At 32.9% G+C, this 27397-nt stretch overlaps 1 protein-coding gene across 4 annotated transcripts in view; it reads left to right on the top strand.

Moving 5' to 3' along the window:
• The window catches only part of polybromo (protein), an 88992-nt gene extending 63026 nt beyond the window's left edge, over positions 1-25966 (top strand). For 2 of the 4 annotated variants that reach the window (XM_072539765.1, XM_072539763.1), the window contains exons 16-21: positions 6099-6260; positions 7421-7693; positions 7909-8183; positions 11681-11748; positions 21797-21914; positions 25603-25966. In XM_072539765.1, the coding sequence (XP_072395866.1) occupies positions 6099-6260; positions 7421-7693; positions 7909-8183; positions 11681-11748; positions 21797-21914; positions 25603-25825 (1119 nt within the window). In that variant the 3' untranslated portion in view covers positions 25826-25966. Of the gene's footprint in view, positions 1-6098; positions 6261-7420; positions 7694-7908; positions 8184-10488; positions 10560-11680; positions 11749-16774; positions 16829-21796; positions 21915-25602 lie in introns of all 4 variants that reach the window. The other 2 variants (XM_072539761.1, XM_072539762.1) reach the window with 2 other exon arrangements.
• The last annotated feature ends 1431 nt before the right edge of the window (positions 25967-27397 follow it).

The raw sequence follows: 27397 nt of genomic DNA, 5'->3' as shown, positions 1-27397 counted from the left end.
CGTTAAACGGTAGAGGCGACAATAATTGCACTTTTGTCTTAATCCTATCTTGATTTTGATGTCGTCAGGTTCTATGGGTTCTATCGATGGTAACTATGAATGCTGTTTGATTAATGATCTTTTTTCTATTTGTTGCCTTTGTTTTCTATTTTCTTCATGAATTCTGCATTGTTATTGTCCGTTCCTTTGACTTTACCGTCTTTAATTAACCATATTACTTTCGCAACATCACTATTTGTTATTTGTTCAAAATGTTCAAATTCCTGGCATTGCATTAATCTCTTTATATCTTCCTATCAATATTTCTTAAGTTGCACATATTTCCATAATAAAGACGGAATATTTTCTTCTATATAGTTCAAATTAAGTAAAAAAAAACCATAACTATTCATCAACCCAGAAAAAAATGTCAGGTACTTTTCCTATAATTTTTCGACCTCCCCTTGTAGACGTGCTTACGTGTCGATAAATGAGTGAATTCAAATTTAGCGCCGTGTCATGATACGACATTAACCTCAACTTCTGTCAGAAATTGTCAAAAACACAAGCTGGTGTAATGATGGTGAAATGGAGATAAAAAAGCTTTTTCGATAGTTTTAATAAATTTTTGGTAAATTTCTTCGAATAAATTCTTGTTTTTATATAATGTGAATGGTTTATATCGCTTAAAATCGTGGTAATATGGAAACTGCAATGGATAGTGCTCCTTTTCCTGGAAATGTAAATATAATATTCAGGCTTTTTTTAATGACCTGTGCCTAAGCAGAGTTTATAATTTAAAATGTAAAAATAACTTTCTATTATTAAAAGTGGTGAATTTTACACATTTTGAAGTGTTTTACGTGATATATTTCGTCTGTGTATATAAGGAGATTCTGGTAAAATAAACGTTTAATTGTAATTTTTTGTGATTATAGAATTTATGAAAAATTCAAGAGAAGGGTAACAAGGCGTTGTCTAGCGGAATTTTTTTGACTGCTATATTTAATTTGTGTGCTATTTTAGCTAAATTTATAGTCTGATTTTGGGTCAATAAACTTAAAACCATCATGGAAGTCATTTATCAAAAATAACTGTTTTTAGATTAAGTATAAAAATGAAGTTGTTTCATATTTTTTTTTTTACTTTCTAATACCTTCTTGATTTTTATAATAGTGGATTTATTTAATTCAATATAGGTAATATCTTTCTAATGTTCTTAATGTATATCCTTCAAAAGTTCTTTGTTCTATTTTAAATGATTAGTATTATTCATTTGTATGAGATAGTGCAGAACTGGTTTTAGACAGTGTAGTTAGGAGAAAAATATAATGAAAACCTGATAAAAGGTTTTAGTGTAGCATTAAAAGCATCATTAATTATTTATAACCAATCATTACTTAAATGTTTTTGTTATTTTTTCTAATTCATTTAGAAATATTTAACTGTATAGTTGAACAATTTAATATTTATTAGTCACACCCAAGACAAGTCATTAAAGTTTAATATAACAAACAGTTACTTAGTTTTTGCTAGTTATATTGTTGTACCTTCCATTACACAAAAAAATCAATAATTTTTCTCGAGTTTATTGTAAAGGTAGGTATTGTAAAGATAAATTGCAGGTAACTTGGAAATTTTATCTAGCATGTCAGTATCATTAATAACTTTCAATCACTATATATATAGCTTGAAGTAAGTAGGTCATATCCTTTTTGTTTGATCAATTAGATTACTGATAGCTTTTTCTATTCCTTCTGTGAGTTTGTACCTATTCAGTTACTCCTTTATTGACTCTTTTCATTACATCTCTTCTCCACCATAACCTTGTGTTCCTTTGGTTGTTATACTTGTAAGTTTATTTATTCAACAATCAATAAAGGATGATGTAGCTATGTTGGTTTTATAAGTACTACATTAATGGCTTTAGATACATTTAAATAAGATATTTTCAGTTATAAAATGTGATAACTAGTCAATGTTAACAAAGAAACATTTTTTCTATTAACTTAAACTATACAAAGCACAATTAAGAAATTTAAAATTATTCAAAACTTATTGGTCTAAAAGTATTTGTCAAAAAGTAATTGTTTTAATTGAAATTTAAATCTTTCTAGTTGACTTTCCTTGATATTACTGGGCAGCTTATTATTCAAGAGCGTTTGAGTATTATGCTTCTTTGTGCAAGTGAAGTTCATATTCTTTGCCTATTATGGTAGTCATGTACATCTTCCATCAAGTATTCAGGTAATATTTACTTGAGAAAGCTGACTTCTATGCTCACTGACATAAGAGACTGAAGCTGTTTATGATAGGCATTTCACCATATGATAGTTAAGTAAGACAAATTGGAGTTTATTAGGGAATAATACACCATGTTATCATAAGACTTATAATCTATATAAGCTATTTTGAGACATATCTGTAATATGTGTTGTTCGTAGGTAATTTGTTTATCTAAATAATCTCGAAAGATATTTGATAATCTGCTTTTTATTAAATTTGTATTTTTAAGTTCAATTGCACATCCCTATGTACACATACATTTGAAATTATCATACAGCTGAACTTATTCATACTGATACTTAAGTTTGAGTATGTAATACTTAAACAACTCATCTATTTAAATCAAGTCTTTTTCTACATCACTTTCTAATTTTCTGGGATCGTTATTGGCATACAGAAGACCAGTGTTATCAACACACAGATACATCAAGAATTGCAAGTGGTAAATTGGATAATGAATTCATATATACCAGGAAATAAGTTGGTCCCAACATAAACCCCTGAGGAACCCAACATGTAATATCTTCTGCATTTGGCACATTGTTACATAGCACTTTTTATATTCTGCCACTCAACAAATAGTCCCTCGCCCAAATTAAAGGCATTGGAGTTGTCAATGCCTCGCTATGTTGGCATTAGTATATAGTATACGGTATTCTTAGTTGCTACACACTTGTTGGAATTGGTCTAGGCTAACTAGATATCAGCACATCCTCGTATTTGTTACATAGATTTATATAGAATACACAATGCATAATATACAATATCACAGTTTCATAGGATTCAAAACTTGAAATTACTTATAATATAAAATCAATATTAAAAAGTTTAAAATAAGACTAAAAATCTTACATACTAATGACAAGACAATCAATAAATCCATGTATGATCTTATATATAAATGTAGCTTCTGACATATCACGATGGTTCTTGAATGAGGGTAAAGAAATTTGTTGTTTGATACGGGAATAATCATGATTTTCAATAGTAGTGTGGACATGGTAAGCACAATATATCAAAAATTTATGCTGGACTCTTTCTATGGTATCAATATTGTTCTTAAAATAGGGTGACCAAATGACTGAATAGTATTCCAAAATAGTTCTAACTATGCAACAATACACTAATCTTGTTGAATCAATGGAAAAATACTTGCAATTTCTACTAACGAAACCAAGAAGTTTAAGCCTTTATTGAAATAGAGTTTATGTGCTCACAGAAAGTAGGCTCATCAAAAATAACACCCAAATCCTGAATAGAAGAAACAATTCACTGGCTGATTACTAATAGTATAGCTTGTTCCAATTCTATTGACTTTACGAGAAAAACTTATAAAACAATATTTTTTTTACATTTAAGTGGAGTTTGTTGTGATTGCACCAATTTTGTAGACTGTCCTAAGTCATCTTGTAGCAAGGCTTGATCTTTTAAGCTATCTATAACATTCCAAGATTTCAAGTCATCTGCCAACATTAGACATTTGCTATTCAGGAAACAGGAAGTCATGTTGTTAACGAAGATGTTAAAAAGAAATGGAGAAGTGTCGCCTCCTTGAGGAACTCCAGATGTTATTGAGATACTGTCGAGACAGATGACAACTTACCTTGACTCTTTGACTTCTCCCATGTAGAGTTTTTAATCCATTCAACAAACCTGACATGAAAAGCTACATAAATTAATTTGCCCAAGAGTATTTGGTAATCTACATGATCAAATGCTTTGGAAAAATTTGTGTATATTGCATCTACTTGTTTACAGTCTTCCATATGAAATAATATATATCAGATTGATAGCAAACCAAGTTTGTTACAGTGGATTTTTTGCTATGAAAACCATGTTGTGATTGAGATATTAAGCCTTTAAATAACCAAGAAAGTTGCTTTGCTATAAGACAATTGAAGAGCGTAGGGATTGCAGATTGTATATAATTGCTACGATAATTTTCAATATTGTCTTTCTGACCATTTTTAAATATAGGAACAACATAACTTTCTTTCCATGAAGAAGGAAACACAGAGGTTTCCAGAGATCTATTAAACAATATAACAAATGGCATTACAAGGGTACAGACACATTTTAGGCACTCCATCTTTACCAGCAGTAAGCTTATTGGGCAGCTCATTTACGCCATTAAAAATATCGGTCGTGGTAATCTTAGAAGGACACATATTTGTACTAAAGTTGCTATTTAATGGATGGGTAGGTATGTAAAGGTTGTTGTTATTTGGTGACTATACAGCTTGGAAGAAGTTCATAAATAAATTAGCTATGTCTTGACTATTTGTTGCAGATTGAACTTGATAAAATAAGGAGTTATAATATAGTTGCTGAAGCACATTTCAGACAGTTGTTTACATTCAGTTATTAGGTGGGAAAATCTTGAAGAAGTTTTTCTTATAATGAAAGTTGAACTCCCAATTTTTATTTTTTTATGAAAGTTTGTATATGAACTGCTCAAAAAAAACTAGGAAAGGAACCAATGTCTAGTCAATTGTCATGCGATCCCCTAGTGAATAATTTTTTAAACAGTTTTTCACAAATTTGTCCAAAATTTGTCTGATAGAGGCCAGTTTGTCCTCTAGCTTTCTTTGCGAACAGTTGTCTTTGTTGTCAAATCTCATTGATCTAAGCATAAACAAAGATCTTTTATAGCCCATATTGGCCTGAAAAATGGTCATTCCAGTGCCGTCGGCCGCTCATATTTCTTTAAAAGTTGTATGTTTAAAGCATTTGTATAATTTAGAATTTCTTCTATCATCTATTGCATAAAAAATGAAAAAAATGTGCCGAGTTCATCAGATACTTCCTCTTTTTTTATAAGGCAAAGAGAAAAAATTTTTACAATATTTTTTAGCAGCAGTTTTGCAGCAAATGTGCTTCTTACTGGAATGATGTGGTATGTACATACCACATCATTTTTTTGTCACGGCTAGTCAAAGTGGGCTCTCCTCTCTCAGTTGGTTGTGCCCCAATCAGTCCTAATTGGTATTCATCATCCCCTTCTTGTTCTGAATCTGAATTGTGGTTACTATTTTTAATAAGTTCGTCAGATGCATTCTTCTGTTATTTTTTTCATTACTACAAAAAAACAAAAAAAATCAGGTTTACAATTTATATCCAGGCACAAAAACATTAAAATTTAGGAGAAAATAATAATAAAAAATAAAATTCATGGCGCGTGGCGTATTTTGTTCACCAATTAGTAATTTAGTCAAACTAACTCCCTGCTTCGATGCTAAATGGAAACTAACGGGATTGTCACTTTTCTTGTACATAGAAGACATGATTGTGGGAGGGTACATAGGTGGTCACCGTCGGCCAATTGCCTGTTTAAAAATACTTTTTACGCCACAGCGACCAGTTAAGAGTTAAAATCTAAAATCAACTTGTTTCGGTGTTGGTTTTTTAATATGCACTATTATTGACATTACAAATTTACCAGAGTTCATTCTTTTTTTATTGTATAATTGTCTGTAGTAAAAGTTCTAGTAAAAGTATTGGTTTAGAAGTAGTGCCATTTTGTAATGCATTAATTAGTTTAAGCAGTTCGTTTTATTTAGATGTAGTTTTTTTTTTTTGTATTTTTGCAGCTTTTTACTTAGATTAGCACTTCAAATGACAAATCACCTCTTTTAATAGGGAATTATTTTATAGCAAAATATAATATTCAGTAGAATATATAAATGTATTCCTTATATTTAGTAAATATACGTATTTTTATTCTACCAGATTATTTATTTTTGAATTTCAATATTTTGAAAGCGTTACATGGGAATACATTTATATTGGTAACATTTAATGTTGGTTTGGAAGTATACACAATCCATTTTCAGGAGGCTTCTCCACAATTAACAAAAATGAATGACATGGATATAACCATGGAAGATTCTCTCGACGGTGGTCCACCGTCAGTTGGTTCAGGGGAAATACCTGCTGTTATTTCAAATACCCCTGTTTCCACCCCTGTCTCAACTCCTGTTCCTACTAGCAAAAAGGTATGTTGATTTAGGATTATCAATACTCGGATCGCAGAAATTGGTAACTATCAAACGCAATACTGTGTGATTGAATGAGTGATTGATGGAACATACTAATATAACTATTCATTATTTTGTTAATTTGTTAGGTGTATACGATTTTTCCTACTAAATTCGTTTCACGTCATCGATCAGCTGTTCAAATTTATGTTGGCAGTAAAGTTAAAACAACTTTTAACTTTATTTCATTTTGATTGTTGTCTTTATTAATATTATTTACGTTTAGATACATATATAACAAACTTCAGATGTGGTAAGGTTCGTGAAATTGCTTATTTTCGCCTCGAGTTACCGGAATTCTCCGACCTGAGAATCGATCCGAAGCTTGACAATCATTCAGTGGCACACCTGTAACTATTATTAGTTACTGCTAAGTCTTTATTGTTATTTATTCAGCCATACCCACTGTTACATTGCCACGATTGATTTAACGAATTCCGCTAAAATGGATAATTTACAATCTGTGACATAAAAGTTCATCACAATTGGCGCTTCCTGTACAACAATCACAAAGTCACAATAAGTGTATGTGGGCGACAATTTTGTATTATTAAAATATTTATTATTAAAAAATATATTAATATTGTTAAATATACACATATTATCTTCACGATTATTAACTGAGCGAAACTATAACGACACATTTTTATCATTGATTATGTGCAACGGAATTAGAAGGAAAAAAGTTTCTTACACTCGGGTTGCAGAAAATCAAAACAGATCAGGTTGACGTAGGTTTTGAAAATATGAATCTTTGTTTTACTGAATCAAAGGCATTGTGAACTGCATGAACTCAAACTTGACCTATTTTGATCTTATATGCACCTTGGTAATAACTGTTAATGTTAATATTTTCACTGTTTTTATATGGATATATATTAGTCACACGTTTTTATGTAATCCTCACACATGTTTCACTTTTAAAATATTTACTGAATACTGCGGAAAAATTCCATGAGTGTATTTCTTCCACATAATCAAGAGTTTTCAGAAAACATTTAATATGGATAAGGTTAATATGCCAACTTTTATGATCTAGAGTAAAAATCATCGTTTATTAAGTTTTGACTCCAATCGCCAATTCGATATTATTGTTCTAACAAATTCTTTTACTACAGAAAACAAACAAGAACAAAGTTGTTACTGGCTACATATTGTACTCCAGAGAAGTACGCAAACAGGTCGTTCAGAATAATCCAGAGTCCACTTTTGGGGACATCAGTCGTATTGTAGGTAGTGAATGGAAGTCTCTACCTACTAGCGAGAAACAGCAATGGGAAGAAAAGGCTTCCAAATTAAATGAAGAAACCAAGGCGTTGTCGGTGTTAGAACAAGATCAATGTGGAAGTCCAGCCGTCGTTCAGGTTCCACCTCCACCACCAGTTGATCAAGTGAGTCATTAATTTTTTACGAGAGGGTGTTAGATATTTTTAGAATTAGAGAGTTGTTTTGAATTGTTGATTTTGAAGTTACGATACTATTCTTCTGGGGTGCGATATTTACATACGTTTCCGTCCATTACGATTTCTCATCCATTTCGTTTCCGATAATATTTCAACTCGTTTTAGAGTTAATTTTAGTTTCTAATAAATTTCATATTTTCAAGGTTTTCGAATGTTTGTGGGACAACTGCGACTACCAGTTTGAAGAGGTATCCGATCTGATCGAACATTGCGTCAAAGATAAAGAGTCGCAAGGGCACGTGCAAGCGTTTTATCATGAAAACAATTTGACAGAATTCAATTGCTATTGGCGCAACTGCGCCAGATCTAAGAAGAACGTTCCGCCTTTTCCTAATATTACCAGATTGATTAGGCATGTACGTGACATGCACATCAACAAAGGCAATGGAAGAAGCGTTCCTCCAGAAAATCGCAGCAAGTAAGTATCATTTGAGTCGATATATTAATTTAGATGTTAAGTAAAATCAGTGATTTTGTTAAGACGACATTTTAATACAGAGATGGACATAACTCCAATGATGTAATATAATATTCTTAAAATGTTCCAAAGATTTTGAAAAAAGTATAAAGAACAAGGAGCAGAAGCAAGAATAGAAAAGTGTAACAAATAATTTATAAGATGAATACCACTTGTTCTATCAAAAAATTAAAATAAGAACAAATAAATAAACCAAAAGGAAGAAGAGAATAAGCTATGAACTATATAATATATAGATTAAACCAAATACACTAGTGACCAAAATTCTGGAAACTTTACAAAAATTATCGTTTTTCCAGCAACACTCGTCTCATGATCGTGATTTATATAGTTTATCAGTACAATTATATTTTTATTTTATTGTTTTATATTTCTGCTTAATATTTTATGTATTTCTCACTATATATCAAGCGAAACGCCGAAAATTCGAGATTTGTGAATGGCAACATTGGCAATACTGTATTGCGTTATGGTTTTGCTAGTCAGTCAACGACCCAATTGGAAGCATTTAGTACAGTTTCGTGCGACTTCCAGTCCTTATTAGTGACTTCAAGTAGTTGTTACTAAGGTGATATTGTTTACTTGTCGGAGAGGAATACATCGGTGTCGATTCAATGAAAATAGGACCAAGAAACCCAAAACGTATTGACTGGTCGCCAGGAAAGAGAGCCAAAGCAATAATCCTTCGAGAAGAAGGTTACACATATCAAGAAATAGCAAGCAAATTCGGTGGTGGCGCCACAAAATCAGGTGTAATGGAAGTTTGTAAACGTTATAACACTAGAACGACAAAATCAGCAAAAAGCGTAGAATATGCCGACTTTCTTTAAAAGATCGTCGCAGATCCGCAGAAGAAATTAATGCTATTGTCAAATCAACTGGCTTACAAATATCGGACCGCACTACCAGAAGAAAGTTGTGTGAAAATGGATTGCGAGCACGAACTCCTAAAAAGAAGCTGTTTCTGAACAAAAAACACAGGCAAAAACGCATTGATTGGGCTTTGGCATACAGAGGGTGGACAGAAGAACAGTGGAGTAAGGTACTTTCGACTGGTAAAACCAGAAGCTCGATCTTTGGGAGTGACAGAGTGGACCGGGGGAAGACCTTTTGCCCCAGTGTATTACAGTCACTATGAAGCATCCTGTGAGTGTCATGGTATGGGCTTGTATGAGTACTAATGGAATTGGACGTTTAGCAACAATAGAGGACAATATTAATTCAAAAAATATCAGGAAGAGATACTGCAAGCCAAACTGCTGCCGACCTTCAGAGATTTGTTTGAAGGGGATGCCCAACAATGGATCTTCCAGCAGGCTGGAGCGCCTTGTCATACGACTAAGACTTCCATGGAATGGTTGAGAAACCATGACGTTACTGTCCTGCCTTGGTCTGGAATTAGTCCCGATCTAAATCCAATAGAAAATTTATGGTCAAGGCTGAAAGTGTTAGTATCACGCCGAAACCCAAGTAAGAACAGAGAACTGATAGAAGCCATTATTCAACAATGTTTTAGAGTTATTACCAGAAGATTTTGCTTGTCTCGTGAACTTTATATTTCGCAGAATCGAGTATGTCCTAAAAAACAAAGGTTGTCCCACCAAATACTAATTTTCTTGATAATATCCATTGTACCATTTTTTAAAAATATATCTACTAATAGCTAACAGCTGTTGTTTTATTTATTTTTACATTTTTAGAAGGTTTTTCCTCTTAAAATAGATGTTAAATATTAAGTAGAAGCATAAAACGATGCAATAAAATTATAGATAAACTTATAAATAACATAAGTCTTGTAAAAAAGAGGAATGCTGGCAACAAAACTAAAATTTTGTAAAGTTTCCAGAATTTTGGCCACTAGTCTATCACCAGTGATAAAGGCAAATAAATAAGGTGAGAAAATAGGAACATGTCAAAAATTTAAACACAAAGATAAAACAAAAAAGTTTAAATTGTATGTAGAAGAGGTAGAGAAAACATTCGAAGTATATCAGGACGAAAAAAAAAGATTAAGTTTTGATTATTTGATGAACGGAATCAAGAAAAAAATTATATTTGCCAGGAACAGTTCTTATTGACCAGAATATATGTTTTGATGGTTTTTCTTATCTCTAAGAGTGTAAAGATAGATATTTTTAAAAGTAAATTAACGTTCTGGTTTCATACTAATGAAATCATCATTTACATCACTCAGGATGTGATTATATGGGTTATTAATAATTTTATTGCGTTCACAATTATATAGGAACTTTGTCGGAAATAGAGTGATGCCAGTTTTGACACCAGCTGTTTCAACTGCTGCGGAAATTTTAGCCGGTTCGTCAAAATTTTACTTCACGAGTGGCATGTGCTTGATATTTTTTCATAGAGCGATCATTTTATACTTGGATGAGTTTTAAATTGATTAGGTATTAGCTGACTATAACTCTTTCATTTAACAAAAAAATATTTGTTTTGTGTTATTCGATTACTTTATACAGTAGATGCGTTGGACCTTTGCACATTGTTTTCATTCGTATTCAGCAATTAAACCAGAATATATGAGCCAAACTTAAGTCGGTTGTAAGATTTAGAAAATAGCTAATTAGTAATCAGAAATAAAAGTGTTTTAATTGCATATAAGCAAATAAATGGGTTGTGATCCGAAAAACTGACTAGAAATCTACCTCAGGGCTGCATTTAATATTTGCAAATATTTATTTAACACAAGTTGTTTCGCTTGAGAATTTAATGGTTTACCAGACATACTATAAAATAAAGATTTTTACTCAGACTTAAATAACTAAATGTCATTTTAGAGGTTAGAATACATTATTTCTTGTCATTAGCTAATAAATAAATACTTACCCTAATAAATCGAACACAAAGGTAACAGTTAGTCGTTATAACAACTGTTATAACAATTTAGTTTTTCTGTGAACAGGACAGAGATGTATTATAAAAAATAATTGGTGAATAATGTCATACTTTTGCGAAGATCCAACGAATTGATGAGCAAGAAAAAGAGTGGAATATGTTTATGAAAAACAAAATATCAACAATAATAGTGAATATTTCTGAAACGAAACGTCTTAATGAAACAATCTAAAAATATAACATCAATAGTTAAAAAGAAACCACTGAACTGGTCTATAAAAATCACTGACATTTATATTGTGGCTGTTATACAGTAATCATGATGTTACTCTTAAACATTTGAGACCAGCTGTTCTCATGTTCTGTAGTTCATATTTTTCATATATTCATTTTATCCCTAAAATAATAATCTGTCATTTGTTATATAATAATCTGTGGGACTCTGTACAATCATGTTACTCTATTTATACAGTAAATTTTAATACTCATTATATTTTCAAATTGTTTAAATGAATGAGTTATAGTTAGAAATTTGCAAAAGTAGTGTAATGCCAATGAGTATCATATTGATGTTGTGGTAGGAACTTCAAGCCTTCCAGTAAGCCTCCAGCTGTTAGTCGTCCGACTCCCTCTGCTACTCCCACTGCTCGTGAGTTTTCTTTTATTTAATTTTATGTTTGTAGGTATTTTAGCTTTTACTACCAACGCTAAGTTCTTCAACGAGTAGATTTTTATACTTTTTAGAATGCTACAATTATAAGAAGTGTTATGAGTGTGTGTTATTTGGACACCTGAAGAATGTAGAAAGGTGAACAATTGAAATACATTGCCGAGTTGAAAAAAATTGCTCTCTTATTGATTTTTGATTGGCAGCAAAAAGCATTAATTTGATGACAAATAAGAGCTAAACATAAATATCGTAAAACATATTAAGATAGGACGTCTGAGGTGGATAGGGCATGCAATGCGGGTGGAACAAAATGACCCAGCTAGAAAAACGCTCCTTGATAGACCCATTGGTAAGAGAAGGAGAGGAAGACCTAGAACAAGGTTCCTTGATAACATCGATGAAGACATGAGAAACATGGGAATACGTGCTTGGCGAAGAAAGGTGATATATAGCGATGACTGGAGAGAAATTCTTGAGGAGGCTAGGACCCACGTACGGTTGTAAAGCCAGAATGGTGATAATAAGAGCTAAACGTGAACGATCTATTAATTTGATGCTTTGTGTACTCAAATTTATTGGAGCCGGCCTCAGAAAGTTTGTTCTTTAAGGAAGAACGAATGGTTCTCGGCTTGATTGAATGGTTTGATTATTTTATTCAGTCTGAACCTTTCTGTCAAATAAATGGTATGATCATTGACAATTGACAGGTCTACGTTTCTTCAATGGTATTGTGGAAACATGTTTAGTTTTTCTGAACAAATAAACATCCATTATACATTATTTTGCGACTGGTAAGTGAAAAGTAAAAGACAACCAATATAGAAAAATGAAAGAAAGTAATTGCAACGGAATAGAAAAGAAAAAAGAAACATAATAGATTAGCAAAATTAACAAAGGATGTATCCCCAAGAAGTAAAAGGAGGATAGACCTCGTAAAAAAAAGGGCGAAAACTTCTGTGTCAAAAAACATCGTCATCTGTTTTATGGTGGTCAAAGACGAATACAAGACACATACTAGAATCCTCAAAGGAACCTTGTATTGAAAATGTAGTATTCTAGAACGTAAAAACGTTATTCAATATCGAGAATTAAATTTATATAGATCTTAGCCTTGGTACTAAATATCCTCAATATTATACATTCAGATTTTTATTCACTAGTGCATGACAAATGGATTTGGCTAGAATGGATTTCAGTTGTACATATAGTATTTTAGTAATTTGAATCCCAAATGTAGCTACTTGGTCGTAGTTTATTAATTTAGATTGGTTGATATTATTATACGAGGGAAGTCACATAAGTACATGGTCTTAACACTAGATGAATGGTTGTTGTTGACAAATTCCTATTGCCAAAGGAATCAATCTTATTGACAATACTGGAATAAGGGATGCTTACCTGTCATTGAGTTTTAATTTTAGAGCATCAATAGTGATTGTTGTAGTGGATGATGAAGTATAAGCTGATTTAACGAAAATTACGCTGATCAACCAAACGGGGTGCAGGAGTCATACATGATGTGAATATGCCAAAAAAAGAATTGAAAGGCTAGGAATTTAACAGATGCTTTATATAAATGTATGCAATGTTTTTGACAATTTAACAATTTTGGATTTCTACACAAATATTCAGACATGTTTTATTAAAAACCCGGTCTGAATATTAACCATCACTCACTTGAAATGAATAACATACTTGATGACATTTTCTTTTAAAAAACTGTGTTTTTCTGTTTTCATTCTCATAAACTCGCCTTCCTGTGTTACATCGGTCTTATTGAGTTCTATTGAGCCTGTTGGATGCTTGTACACATTCCATTAATTATATTATATAAGTCCTCGGAACTTCGGTAGATTTGCTATATATAAGCTTTCCTCAACTACTCGATACATCTTTTATGTGTCCCTGGTATATAGAGGACCTTGTATCAAGGCGATATCAAGTCTTCTCATAGCAACAGTTCAGTTAAAACTGCTGCACTTTGCTGAAGGTTCGCCTATAGGACACTGGTTGAGTTTATTGGGACCCATTTGGGACACACACACATAGAGTCCGCCACCGGGGGTCGCCTCTACTCAGTTTCTTTTTATTTGTAGACCCAGTTTCCAGCTCTGTGAGGCATCACCTAGGTAACTTAGTTCAGAGCTCCGACCGGCATGAAACAAACGGTCTTAATTGTCGTTTCCTTGTAAATCTCAATTGAACCTATTTATCCTGTCCGTTAAAGTCTCTGGAACCTAACGAATTATAAGGCATGTGTTTTTTTTTTAAGTTTTTGGTTATATCTGGATCTTTATATCCCATTTTTATTAATATGTGCAAAGGTCTTAAGATGGATTCTCTCAAAAACTTCTTTTTGTTTTCTACCGTCACTCATGTCTTGCATCCAAACTGTATTACTTATCTAAATTATGATTCTGTAGATATTAGTTTCAATTTGCAGTGTACAGAATATACAGGGTGTTTCAAAAATGTATGTCATAAATTAAATCACCCATTCCGGGGACAAAAATAAATTGATTGAATCCAACTTACCTTAGTACAAAAGGGTACACAAAAAAAGTGACAGCCCTTTGAAATTACAAAATAAAAATGTTTTTTTTTATTATCCCCTAAACTACTTGACATTTTGTAATAAAAATGGACACGTTACTTTCTTGTTCTGAAAGAATTTTTCATACAAAAGAGACAACAAAATCTAAGGGCACAGAAAAATTTTAAGGGGGGCGTGCAGCCCTAAATCCCCCAAACTTTTGAGTACGTTCAAATCAAATGAATTTTGTGGCATCATTAGTTTAACACAATATTTTTAAAACATTTTTGCCTCTTATCACTTTTTTCAAAAAACAGTTTTTATTGAGTTACGGCCTCTTTCATTAACCTTTAAAAAATTACGTGCAACTAAAAAAATGGCTTAAATGAATTAACAAGTACAAAAAATGTCTATAACCTCTATAAATATGATATTACAATAAATGTTCAAAATGACCCCCATTTTCTTCAATACACATTCGGTATCGTTTTAATAAGAAAAACCGAATGCGCTGAAAAATCATATTTTTCTGACGAAATTGATTTGCATCTTTCTAACCCTCAATTGTTGTTCGTTCTCTATTGTTACGGAATACACTTTCTCTTTCATAAACCCCTAAAAGCAAAAGTCCATGGGGTTAAGACCTGGACTTCTGGGTGGCCAAGAAACAGGTGCGTCACGACCCCTTCCAAACCACCGACCAGGATACTGCCTGCAAAGGTATTCCCGGACTTCATTACTGTAATGCGGTGGAACGCCATCTTGTAGAAACCACATATTTTGCCTTATTGCAATATTCACTTCTTCCAAATACTCTTGAAAATCGTTTGCCAAGAACTGCAAATAATTATTACCATTTAAATTGTTGGGAAGAAATACTCCGCCTATTAGATTGTTATCCACAATTCCTGCCCAAACATTAACTTTGAAAGTCCTTTGTTGATGAGTCGTTTTTTTGTCGGGAGGATTTTCGTCGGCCCAAATGTGCTCGTTATGATGGTTTGTTATTCCATTTCTACTGAAGGTAGCCTCGTCGGTAAACAAAATATTTCTAATAAAATTAACATTTCGAGTGTTTTCCATTAACAACCAATCGCAAAATCCAATCCTTTTAGGATAATCTTTAACCAATAACTCTTGAACCGTTGTTAAGTGATAGGGTTTAAGCAGCTGATCCTTCAAACGCCTCCCAACCCTTACGTGAGGAACATTTAGTTGAGCAGCTATTACCCTTGTACTTGTTCCAGGGACTTCTTCAATGATTTCTAAAATGTCTTCATCATGCATCCATTATTGGACGACCACTATTGCCAGCAACTTGCGGTTGGAATGTACCCGTTTCCCGTAAACGACGATCAATGGTCAGAAATAATCGTCTATCGGGTGTATTTCGATTAGGGTATTTTACTGTTTAACGCCTTGCGGCTGCTGCACTATTTCCTTGACATTCACCTACGATATTCCCGATAGTTTATTGAAATCATAATTTAATCTGATCCAACTTACCCAAAGTTAAATGCATATCTGCCATTTCCTGAAATGTGTAGGCCATTATAATATCAAAATTTTTAATATTAATCTTATTCACACAATCAATGATAGCTTCAAATTATTGACTATTATTGATGGAACTGTTTGTAATTATTGTATCCGTAGAAACTAATTGTAATTTTATGGCCAACTAGGAAAAAACTAGTTTTTCTAAAAAGTGATAGGAGGCAAAAAAGTTTTAAAAATGATGTGTTAAACTAATGGTGCCACAAAATTCATTTGATTTGAACGTACTCAAAAGTTTGGGGGGATTTAGGGCTGCACACCCCCCTTAAAATTTTTCTGTGCGCTTAGATTTTGTTGTTTCTTTTGTATGAAAAATGCTTTCAGAACAAGAAAGTAACGTAACAATTTTTATTTTGTAACTTCAAAGGGCTGTAACTTTTTGTGTACACTTTTGTACTGAGTTAAGTTGGATTCAATCAATTTATTTTTGTCCCCGGAATGCGTGATTTAATTTATGACATACCTTTTTGAAACACCCTGTATGTGCCTGCTGGAAATACACTTTATTGACCTTTATTATTTTTTTGAATTTCTGGTTCTTCTGTTCCCCCTGCATTCAATTCTACTTCCATATTCCATATTGTCCAAGTTGGTTTCCATGTTCCATCGTTTTTGTCTGTGTTAGATTTTTCTCCCATCACATTATCATATTCTATTGTGTTTGTTCTGCTGATTATAAATTTGTCAACAAAGAAGACATGATGAGGTAACAGTGACAATTTGTAATATTTACGTAGTTTACAACCAGGTATGAAGACTTAACATCACTTGACTTTTTAAAACCAGATTGCGAGGTTGAAGCATAAAGGTATTTTTCTATGTTAGACCAGGTCCTTCTAGGATCATCCTCGTATATTGTACAAAGTTATTGGTTTTCATGAAATTTACTAATGTGTATTCTCTATTTGCAAACAGCGGCTAGTAATACTTTCAACACAACTTCCGGAAGTGTTTCTTCATCCGTCACAGGTAAAAAAATTTCTTGCATATATCAAAATGTATTTGATTTGATCTACATTTATTTTTTAAATTCCTTCTAGCCACAAACGAGGTTTTAATATAAGACATAAGATTTATAGGTGGGGCAAACGCTTAACATTGTTGTGCCTTTAAGGTACAGTACAAATATTTGTTGATTTGCATAATTTATTTTGATAAGTTGCTTAAATTAATATACTCAGAAACAAAATTATCGAATATCATTCAATCCAACTATGTAACCTCTATGTATTATTTATTTTACAAACTTTTTAAGTAAATATTATCAACATTTTATAAAAATTAAAAGATACTGTTTTTTAACTGTTTTCTGTCTAAGAAACTTTTAACTCAGCAACAAATTCAAAATTCGTGACTTCCCTATTGCTGCCTCGAAGAAAAAGACACAACTTTATGAAGGACTCTTCAAATTACAACAAACATTCTCTTACAATTTATTAATTAAGCATTGACTTCGAAGTAGTGAGAAATAAAGTTATCTGCAAGCAATACACCAAATTGTATCCACAAAGGGCAGAACAATGGTTAGTTTTGAAAAAAAAAAGTTTTTTTACTAGTGGATTTTGCCACCAAAATTATTGGCAGTATATTGTTTAAGAAGCATTCTGGAACAAGATGGATACCAGTATCTCGAAGATATATAAGCCGAAGATGGATATACTAATTGAAATGATATCTTGTAGTAAAAAGTTCGTTGAGCTGAAAAGATCTTTCCAAATGCCCTCAAAAATATTGAAGAAGGAGAAATATATTCAAAATCAACTGAGAACACGTAAACAACTTGGGGTACGAAGACGATACAATAGACATAATAAGAGAAGGAAACACTTTAGGACTGAAAATAAACACAAATAATACAAAAGAGATGACTGTTACAGGTACACCAAATACCAACATTAATGTTCGTATCTACGAGGATAGATTGATATTAAACTAGCCTTTGATATATGGCGCTACTTGATACCGAATTGGTTTCGGTGTTGACATTTGCCATTCATGACATGACGTCTGTCAAAATTTTAAGTTTTAAAAACAATTAGTTTGGTTTTTACAGCCGTCAAAAGGAAGCAAATTTTGTGTTTTCAGGGAAATGGAAAAAGTCGAGTATCGTTCGGTGATTAAGTTCCTCCACAAAAAGGGTAAAACGAACGTGCCAATCAAAGCCGATCTGGACGAAGTTTATGGTGAGGTTGCACCTTCATTAGCAACAGTAAAATTTTGGAAAGCTAAATTTGTTCGTGGTCGTACGAGTGTTTTTGAGGTTGAGCGTCCCGGGAGGCCAAATGAAGTCACCACGCTGGAAATGATCCACAAAGTCCATGACATGATTATGGCAGATCGTCGAATTAAGCTCCGCGAGTTAATAGAGGTCCTAAACATTTCCTACGAACGCGTACACATCATTCACCATCATTTGGACATGAAAAAGCTACCCGCGCGATGGGTGCCGCGTTTGCTGACAATCGATCAAATGCAAAAACGTGTGACCACTTCGCAGACGCTTTTGGCGATGATACGGCGCGATCCGAAGTATTTTTTTTGCCGATTTATCAGCGTTGATGAAACCTGGGTGCATTATTACACACCGGAAACCAAAGAACAGTCGAAACAGTGGCGCAAACGCGGCGAAGGGTCGCCGAAGAAGACAAATAGTGCACATTCGGTCGGCAAAGTGATGGCGACTGTTTTCTGAGATGCGAAGGGCATCATCCACATCGGCTACTTAGAAAAAGGAAAAACAATCAATGGTGAGTACTACGCAGCATTATTGGATCGATTCGATGCAGAATTGCGTCGAAAACGCCCGTCGGCCGTCGCCATGGCAAAATTACACGAATTTGGCTATGAATTGGTTGAACACTCACCGTATTCCCCAGATCTTGCCGCTATCGATTTTTTCCTGTTCCAAACCTAAAAAAATGGCTCGGAGGACGACGTTTCGCAGCAAATAATGAAGTCGTCGCTGAAACTTCGGCCTATTTTGAAGAGCTCGAGCAAAAGTACTATTCGGAGGGGATAAAAAATTGGAACATCGTCTTACTAAGTGTATCGAGCTAAAAGGAGACTATGTTGAGAAATAAATCGATTTAATTCCAAAAAACTTGTTTTTTCTATCAAAGGCTAGTTTTATATCAATCCACCCTCGTATAACAAACATATAGAACCCTTACAAGTATTCCAGTATCTTGTTTGCTGGGTAATAAGTGATCTTGGCCAGGAGGTCAAGATCGTTCAGAGCTTATATATAAATATGAGCTCGTATACAGTATGCTAGGTCCGCTAGGTCCGCTTTTTGCAGAATGAAAACATTCCCAATAAACTCTATTTTATCATTGGATATCCGATACCGATTTGTAAAGAAATTTATTTATTCCATACTGTTATACGAAGTATAAAAGCATGTACTCTTGGAATTACAAGTATGAGCCAGACAGAAGACTGTGAGATGTGGATTTTTCGAAGAATGCTGATCTCTTGGACGCAGCAACAATGAGGTGCTGAGAAGGATGGAGACTGAAGAACTCCTAAACATTGCAAAAAAAAAACAGAAAACTAGTTATCTTGGACATATTTAAACAGACAAGAAAAATACAACTTCCTATGACTCATAATGGAACTATAGTGGAAGGAAAAAAGGTCCAGGAAGAAGAAACTGTTCGTGGCTGAAGAATTTAAGATACTGACCAGGCATAGGAAGCCATTCATTATTAAGAACAGCTCAAGATAGAGGGTGTTTGCTGCAATTATCGCCAACGTTCAGTAATGGAGAAAATACCTTAAGATAAAGTCTATCTATATAATGTATATTTATCTATAAAAATATATGTACACTACCGCTGATATAAAAAACAAACTCCAACAGAAAATAAACACCTACGAGATAAACCAACAATAGGAAACATTAAAAAATTGCCTCCTCGTTCCATGCAAAGGGATATTAAAAGAACCGATAAGAAAGAGAGACAACTGGGTGATCGACGAAATACTCGGCAGGATGGACAAAAGTAGACAAGCCAAGAAAAAAGACATTCACAATTACAAAATCTTTAACAATGAAATCAGGAAAATGATAAGAGAGGCAAAACAAACTTACTACATTCAACCTACATAAAAAGGTTAAAGAAATGACAGGGCTGCAAAAAAGAAACTACAACACAAATCTTTTAGATAAAAATGGAAATACTATGGAAATAACGACTGACGAAAAGCTAAAACGATGGAAAGAATATATGGAAGAGCTCTTCGACGACGAAAGAGACTTACAAGACATATCTTTTGAGAACAGAGAAACACGTATAGAAATTACAAAGGAAGAAATATTGTATGCACTAAAGAACACTAGAAACGGAAAAAGCCCGGGGCAAGATCAACTGCCTATTGATATCCTTAAAATAATAGAAAATGGAGTACATGGATAACCTGTTAAAGCTCTTTAATGAAATTTATCAGTCGGATGACATACCCAATGAATGGTTGAATTCAACATTTATTTGTCTCCCAAAAAAATAATGCTAGAAAATGCACCGACCACCGCACCATAGCCTGGTGTCTCACACACTTAAAATGTTTTTAAAGATCATGCATAAACGCATTTACCAAATACTTGATATGGATATTGAAGAAACCCAATTTGGATTCCGTAGAGGCGTAGGTACTCGTGAAGCGTTCTCTTTGTATTCAACGTACTAATCCAGAGATGCTTGGATGTGAACCAAGATATGTACGTCTGTTTCATAGATTACAACAAGGCTTTCGATAAAGTCCGCCACAAAGAGCTAACGGACGTCCTCAAAGCAAAACAATTACGATACAAAGACCTTCGAATTATAACAAATCTATATTATAAATAGCAAACACATTCATATGCATTAATGAACACACATCAGAAGAGTTCGAAATTAAAAGAGGAGTGCGACAGGGGTGTGTATTGTCACCAGTACTATTCAATGCATACTCTGAAGAAATTATGAAAAGAGCTCTTGAGGGAGAAACAGTAAGAATAAAGGTCAATGGAACACCAATTAACAACATTAGATATGCGGACGATACTATCATAATAGCAGACAACCTCCAAGACCTCCAAAAGCTAATGAACTAGATAGTTGAGTATGAAGAAGAATATGGATTACCAATAAACACCAAGAAAGCTAAATTTATGAGGATATCAAAAACCCAAAATAATGATGAAAGCCTGACAATTAATGGTAAAACTTGGTAATGTAATGGCACAATAATTAATCACACAAACGATTACTCCAAAGAAATCAAAGTTTGAATAGAGAAAGCGCGAACAAACTTCAATAAAATGAGAAAGGTACTTTGTGCAAGAGAACTGAAATTAGACTTGAGAGTTAACCTGACAAGGTGTTATATTTTCTCGACTCTGCTTTACGAGATAGAAGTATGGACACTTAACATGTCGACTACTAAAAAGTTGGAAGCATTTGAACTGTGGGTGTATAGAGGAATCCTGAATATATCATGGATCGAGCATGTAACAAACAACGAAGTCATGAGAAGAGTCAACAAAAGAATTGAAATATTGGAAACCATCAAGACACGAAATCTGCAATACCTAGGGCATGTTATGCGTAATGAAAGATACAACATACTTCAATTAATTATACAAGGGAAAATCCAGGGCAAGAGAAGTGTAAGAAAGAGAAGAATCTCATGGTTGTGTAACTTAAGGGAAAGATACGGATGCACATAAATCGAACTATTCAGAACGGTAGCATCTAAGATCAGAATAGCCATGATGATTGCCAACCTCCGTCGCGGGGATGGCACGTAAAGAAGAAGACACTACCGCTACGAATGTAGATGAAAACAATGATATAAAAAAACATTTCTTTATTAAATCTTTCTATGTAAGGAAACATGTATTTTTTCTTTAATTTACCTTTATTAGTAACTAGTAATTTTTTTCCAAACTAGCTTTCCATGCCTCAGTATCTTCAGTTTTGTCTCCAAATGCCCAAAAGCCACAGGAACCCATGTTTATAGCTGTTCCTCCACGTCCACAACGCGTACTACATTCCGAAGCATATATAAAGTAAGTAAATATTGAACTTTTTTTGTAAATTACCTGTATTGCAGAATGTTTTAAGCTTTAGTCAGTCCGGAGCACGGACGTATAAACATAGATGGACTCAGCAATAAGATACCTTAAACACACACTGTTTTGAAGCTTCGATATTCCTGGACAAGAGGGTAAAGGGGAGTAAAACGGGTATCGATAGACTGTGATACTTCCTCAATGAGCATAAGCGTGCTTGAATTTTTACTCGCGGGGATAATTATTCAGACGTTAATAATTGGAAGTAGTAATAATGTATAAAAACACGTTTTTATAGAAAAAATAAAATACAATTTTATTTGCTTTAAGATTAATACAATAAAATATAGTTGAGCTCAAGTTAATTTTTTAATAGGTATCAAATAATCCTACGATAAAAAAAAACAATTAAAAAATATACATTTGTCAAATTTAAGTACATACCTATATTTATTGATAATGTGTTAAAACATATTTTTTCAAATTGTGACAAATTTGTTTTAATACAATATCAATAGATTCCACGTAGTAAGGGTTTCTGCTACAAAATTATTTATTGATCATTCCAAAGCTCTTGCTGGCATTTGATATAAAATTATTTGCAAATATACCTACTTATTAAAAAGTAGGCGTGAAAATGTATAAATTATTGGAAAGCTATTTACCGAACAGAAATATTAAAGTAAAAATGGTAAATAGACATAATAGAAGACGTTGGTATAAAAATAAATTTTTATTGATTGCGAAATAAAACAGTCTTAGTAAGAACCCTTCTTATGCGCACGGTGTTAGCATCTAAAGTAGTCCTCGTTTCATGATGAATTCCAATTTTAAAATATTTCTTAAGAACCAATTTTAAAAGTTGCATAGAGTGACCATCGATTGCATCTTCATCATACATATGGTCACCAAAATGCTCATAGATTGATTTTGGGACATTTTGTATGGTTTTATTAATCAAAATATTCAATAAGGTTTTTAACTAGTCTGTTGTAGATATTTATAGTTTTATTAAAAAAATCTGAAATATTTTTCAGCTTCCTTACAAGTTTAAATAACCAAAAAGGATGCTTTTGAAAGGTTTTTTTATACTGTTTTCTCTGTTGAAGTTTAGAGTAAGTTTCATCATTAATCAATATTATTTGGAAACCTACATAGAAAAATAAATGAGTTTTATTCATTTCACTAATTTATTGTTAATTCATGAGAAATATTAAATTAAAAAGCTACTAAACAGATCTTTTTAATCAGATGATGTCTACTTACAATTTAAAAATGTCTATACTAATTTCATGAACTAATATCTTGTTCAATACATTAATTAATATGAATAAACCCAATGGTACGCCTATGAAAGACATATTTTAAAATGTAAACACACAGGCTTCCTCAGTTCCTCATCTTAAATAATGTAAACAAACAGTACTTACAAATTAAATGAGACATTGGGATGTAAATATTTCGTTTTTTTTGCAAATGCAAAACTGTAGCACCATTATTATAATTTGTTTATTTCACTATTTACAAATATCACTTAAAATACAGCCAAAAAGTAAACAAACATGGACATGACATGGAACAGCATTTGAAGTTTGATGTAGAGCCATAAGACAGAGAAATGTAAACACCGTTGCCATTAATAAATAGGTTTCAGTGCTTCTACATATAAAATAATTGGTTGATATCTGTTATACACTATTATTAAATGATATGCACACTATGTGCACATTTGATGTTTTAATTACAATTAAATATATTAATATAAGTAATAAATTATTATTTTGGTTTGATAGCACCTGTATAAAATAAATATAGTAATATTTTCAGCGATACGTGAATAAGATATTTTAATAAAAAAATGTGACAACATTTGAAGGTGCTGAGAATGTGACCTAGTCAAATAATTTTGGCTTCACATTTTTATGTAAATAACTGAGTCCATCTGTGTTTATACGTCCATGGTCCGGAGTGATACGTATGTGAAATAAATCTAAAATTACAAATATAAAATGCAGTCTGTGATCAAAATAAACATTTCTGTGGACTATTTATTTTTCAATAAAATAATACGTAATATATTTCATTCTAGTGATACTTTTTTGAATAAGGCATTCATTGGGTACGTGAATTGCAGCAGTCCTGGCAACTCTGTTGTTCGTTATACATATTCAGTAACAATCCATCGCTTTGTTTTTTTTTTGCTCCTATTTGCGCGTTGAAATCATCTACTTTATGGCCTTCTAATAGGGACTTGACAGTTGGTAGAGGCCATATTGTTGAAGCTACATAAAATATGTGATTTATTTGCCAAATTACTGTGGATGTGTCCTAAAACACTAAGTGAAAACTGTTTTATCAAAATTGCTGCTCTATCTGGGCAGCGTTCCGCGCGCTTCTCCCATTATACGGAGAGTGTGTCGGAGAATCCAAGGAAGTCGTTTTTAAGTCGATCACAAGAACTTGGCCTTATAAAGACCACAGCTGCGTTGTGACTTGGGTTTGCATCCGTACAAAATACATCTTCAGCGATGATGATGGGTACGTCAACAAACATAATTGTCGAATTTGGGACGATACCAATCCAGATGAAATCCAAGAGCTTCCAATGCACTCAGAAAGTCATTCTCATGTGGAGGTTATGTGAATTGGCCACCGAGATCATGCAATTTGATTCAGTTAGACTCTTTTTTTTTTCTTAAGTCGCAGGTTCACGTGAATAAGCAACAAATTCAATGCATTATTTTAAATTTAGACTTCTTGTTCAGTTTTCTAACACTTGGGGGTTTGATGTACTGTTTATGTGAAATAATTACGTGTGGTAAACTCAAATTTTAACACATTTATGTAATGATGTATGTATGATGTATCATCCAAGTATAATGGGTTGCCTACCTTGATAAGTAATTTACCTTATTTAATCGTAACCTGTCTAAAATTACATGCCGTTTTCGTTGTATTTAGTTATTTATGTTATTTGTTAAACCACTTTTTTTCTGTGTTAGCGTCCGCGTCCCTTGGAATATTTTAGTGAATTTTTGTATAATTTTAAATATATGGCTTCAATTAAAAAAACAACAAGGAAACAATTTTTATACTGGACTTACTAAAAAAACAACAAGTGCAATTTTTGTAGCCATTTGCTTTTCATCTATCTATTACAGATGACAAGTTTTTTACAACTTGTCTAACAATTTTTTTGGCTCCCTGAAATATTTTATGAAAAGTTGATCGTCTATTTCAAATGGGTTACAGGTGTCTCGTAAGTGACGTCGCTCTACGTTTACATAATTTCTTTTTGCCACATCATTTAGTTCATTGAGTAATAACAGATTTACAAAATCCATTTTTCAAAAAGTTTTTCTAGGATTTCTATATTTTTTTTCTTCTCATGACGTAGTTCTGGTATTATATGATGTTGAGATGTGGACAGGTTTCCTTTATGTGTTAATAGAAAAACCAGGAGCTCGTTTAGGCAATAGCGCTAAACCACTGGCGCAGGTCTATCCTCTATCGGGTTTACAGAATATCTCTAGATGTTATAAAATGGATATAAAATGTACTGAGAGAGAGAGAGTGAACCGCTGTATTAAAGAATGTATAAATAAATTACCTATTCAATTGAACTTTTTTTAAGTGGTTGTTAATAATTATTTTATTATGGTCTAATAAAATTGGTAATTTTCAGATATATTGAAGGTCTACAAGCAGAAAACAAGCACATAACTCCTTGGGAAAAAACTCTGCAAGCTGCACAAGAAAATACTCCCGAACCAGACATGGAAAAATTAAAGAACGTTACTGCGTGGTTGGGACGCAAGGCAGACCAACACGATAACGTAGTCGCAGCTTTGTGGACTCTTCGCAATCAATTGTTGAAAGATACTTTAAGTTTACATAAGACTTTGTAATTATTACCGTTAAGTTAATTTATTGATGACTTATACATTTTTTCTTTGTGTGAAAAAATAAGGTTTTACTTTATTGTTAATTATTCAGTGTGTATTATTTTTCAATTTTATATAGAACGAAATATATGAACTGTAAATGCTGTTTTATTTTTATTGGTTTATTTAGTGCCTTTATCCGAGAGAAATCAACCAAATCTGCTGTTACAATGGTTACTAAAATTGACGAACTATTGTACTATGAACCTCGTTTTTTAAGGCAAAATTCGTTATATAGGGAAGGTGTCCCTGATAATATTGGACTCGAGTATTATGCCTTTGGGTATACAGGTATACATTTGCTAGTAATAGTGAAAATAATAAAATTAGTAAAAGCTCCCAAATCCATTTTTATACAATTCTATAGAATATACAAAAGAAATAAAATTCCTAGGGATGCAACTGGACAAGTCATATACACTCGCTAAGACTATCGTGCCAAGCTGGACTAAACATTATGAAATCTGTATCACATAAACATTGGGGAGCAGATTTTCCAACTCAAATTAATTTATATAGAGCTTTAATTAGATCAAAACTGGACTACTGATGTGTTGTGTATAATTCCGCAAACCAAGCATTGCTCAAAACTTTGGATACTCTTCAGAGTTCAGCCGCTAGACTTGCTTTTGGAGCACAAGCTGAAGATCCACCCTTAAACCTAAGAAGAAAATACTTAACTCTATCGTATGTCTCGAATATAAAATCTTAACCCAAAAAATCCAGCTCTCCATCATGCTGTTACTAACAGGTTCCAGGAGGTCTATCAAAAAAGAAATAGGAGTCCTGTACCTTTCTATGAACGAGCTAATAGATATTTATTAGATTTTAATATTGAACTACCTCCCATTTATCCTACTTGTGAAATAAATTTATGTTTTCCTTGGGTTGTTCCCTCTCCGCTTTGTAACCTTAAACTTACAGCATATAACAAAAATAACGTGATACCCATTTTTTTTAAAACTCTATATTCTCACACAGTATAAAAATTACCATCTTATATACACGGACGCATCTAAGACCATAAATGGAGTAGGAGCATGCTTTGTGATACCACATGAACATTCCATCTATAAATTGTCTCCTGAGACAAGTATGTTTACAGCAGAACTATTTGCCATAATTTATTAAGGACCTAACCTTTATTCTAGAACAAAAACTTTCCAAATCTCTTATAATATCTGATTCACTAAGTTGTCTGACATCAATTTCTCAGATTTATCCCTCTCCTCCAACATTACAGCAGATTAAGTTAATTTTATACCGTATATACCAAAACAATTTGACAGTAAAGTTCCTCTGGGTACCGTCACACGTTGAAATAGATGAAAACGAAAAGGCAGCACGAGATAAGTCATCAAATGGACGAAGAAGTATTGACAGACCAGTTGATAAACGGTCTGAGACAAAAACAGTGAGAAATGCCCATTTTTAGCATCTTCAGTTTCTTTTTGAGATTTTTGGTTGGAGGGAAAAGACGGAAGAAATTCCCCAAGAAATAAACCTTAATAAATATTTTATTATAGTGCAGGTAAA

Source organism: Diabrotica undecimpunctata, chromosome 8 (assembly GCF_040954645.1).
Source record: "Diabrotica undecimpunctata isolate CICGRU chromosome 8, icDiaUnde3, whole genome shotgun sequence".
NCBI classification, from domain to species: Eukaryota; Metazoa; Arthropoda; class Insecta; order Coleoptera; family Chrysomelidae; genus Diabrotica; species Diabrotica undecimpunctata.
The sequence above is the reverse complement of the archived record's forward strand: the minus strand, read 5'-3'. Positions and strand labels throughout refer to the sequence as shown.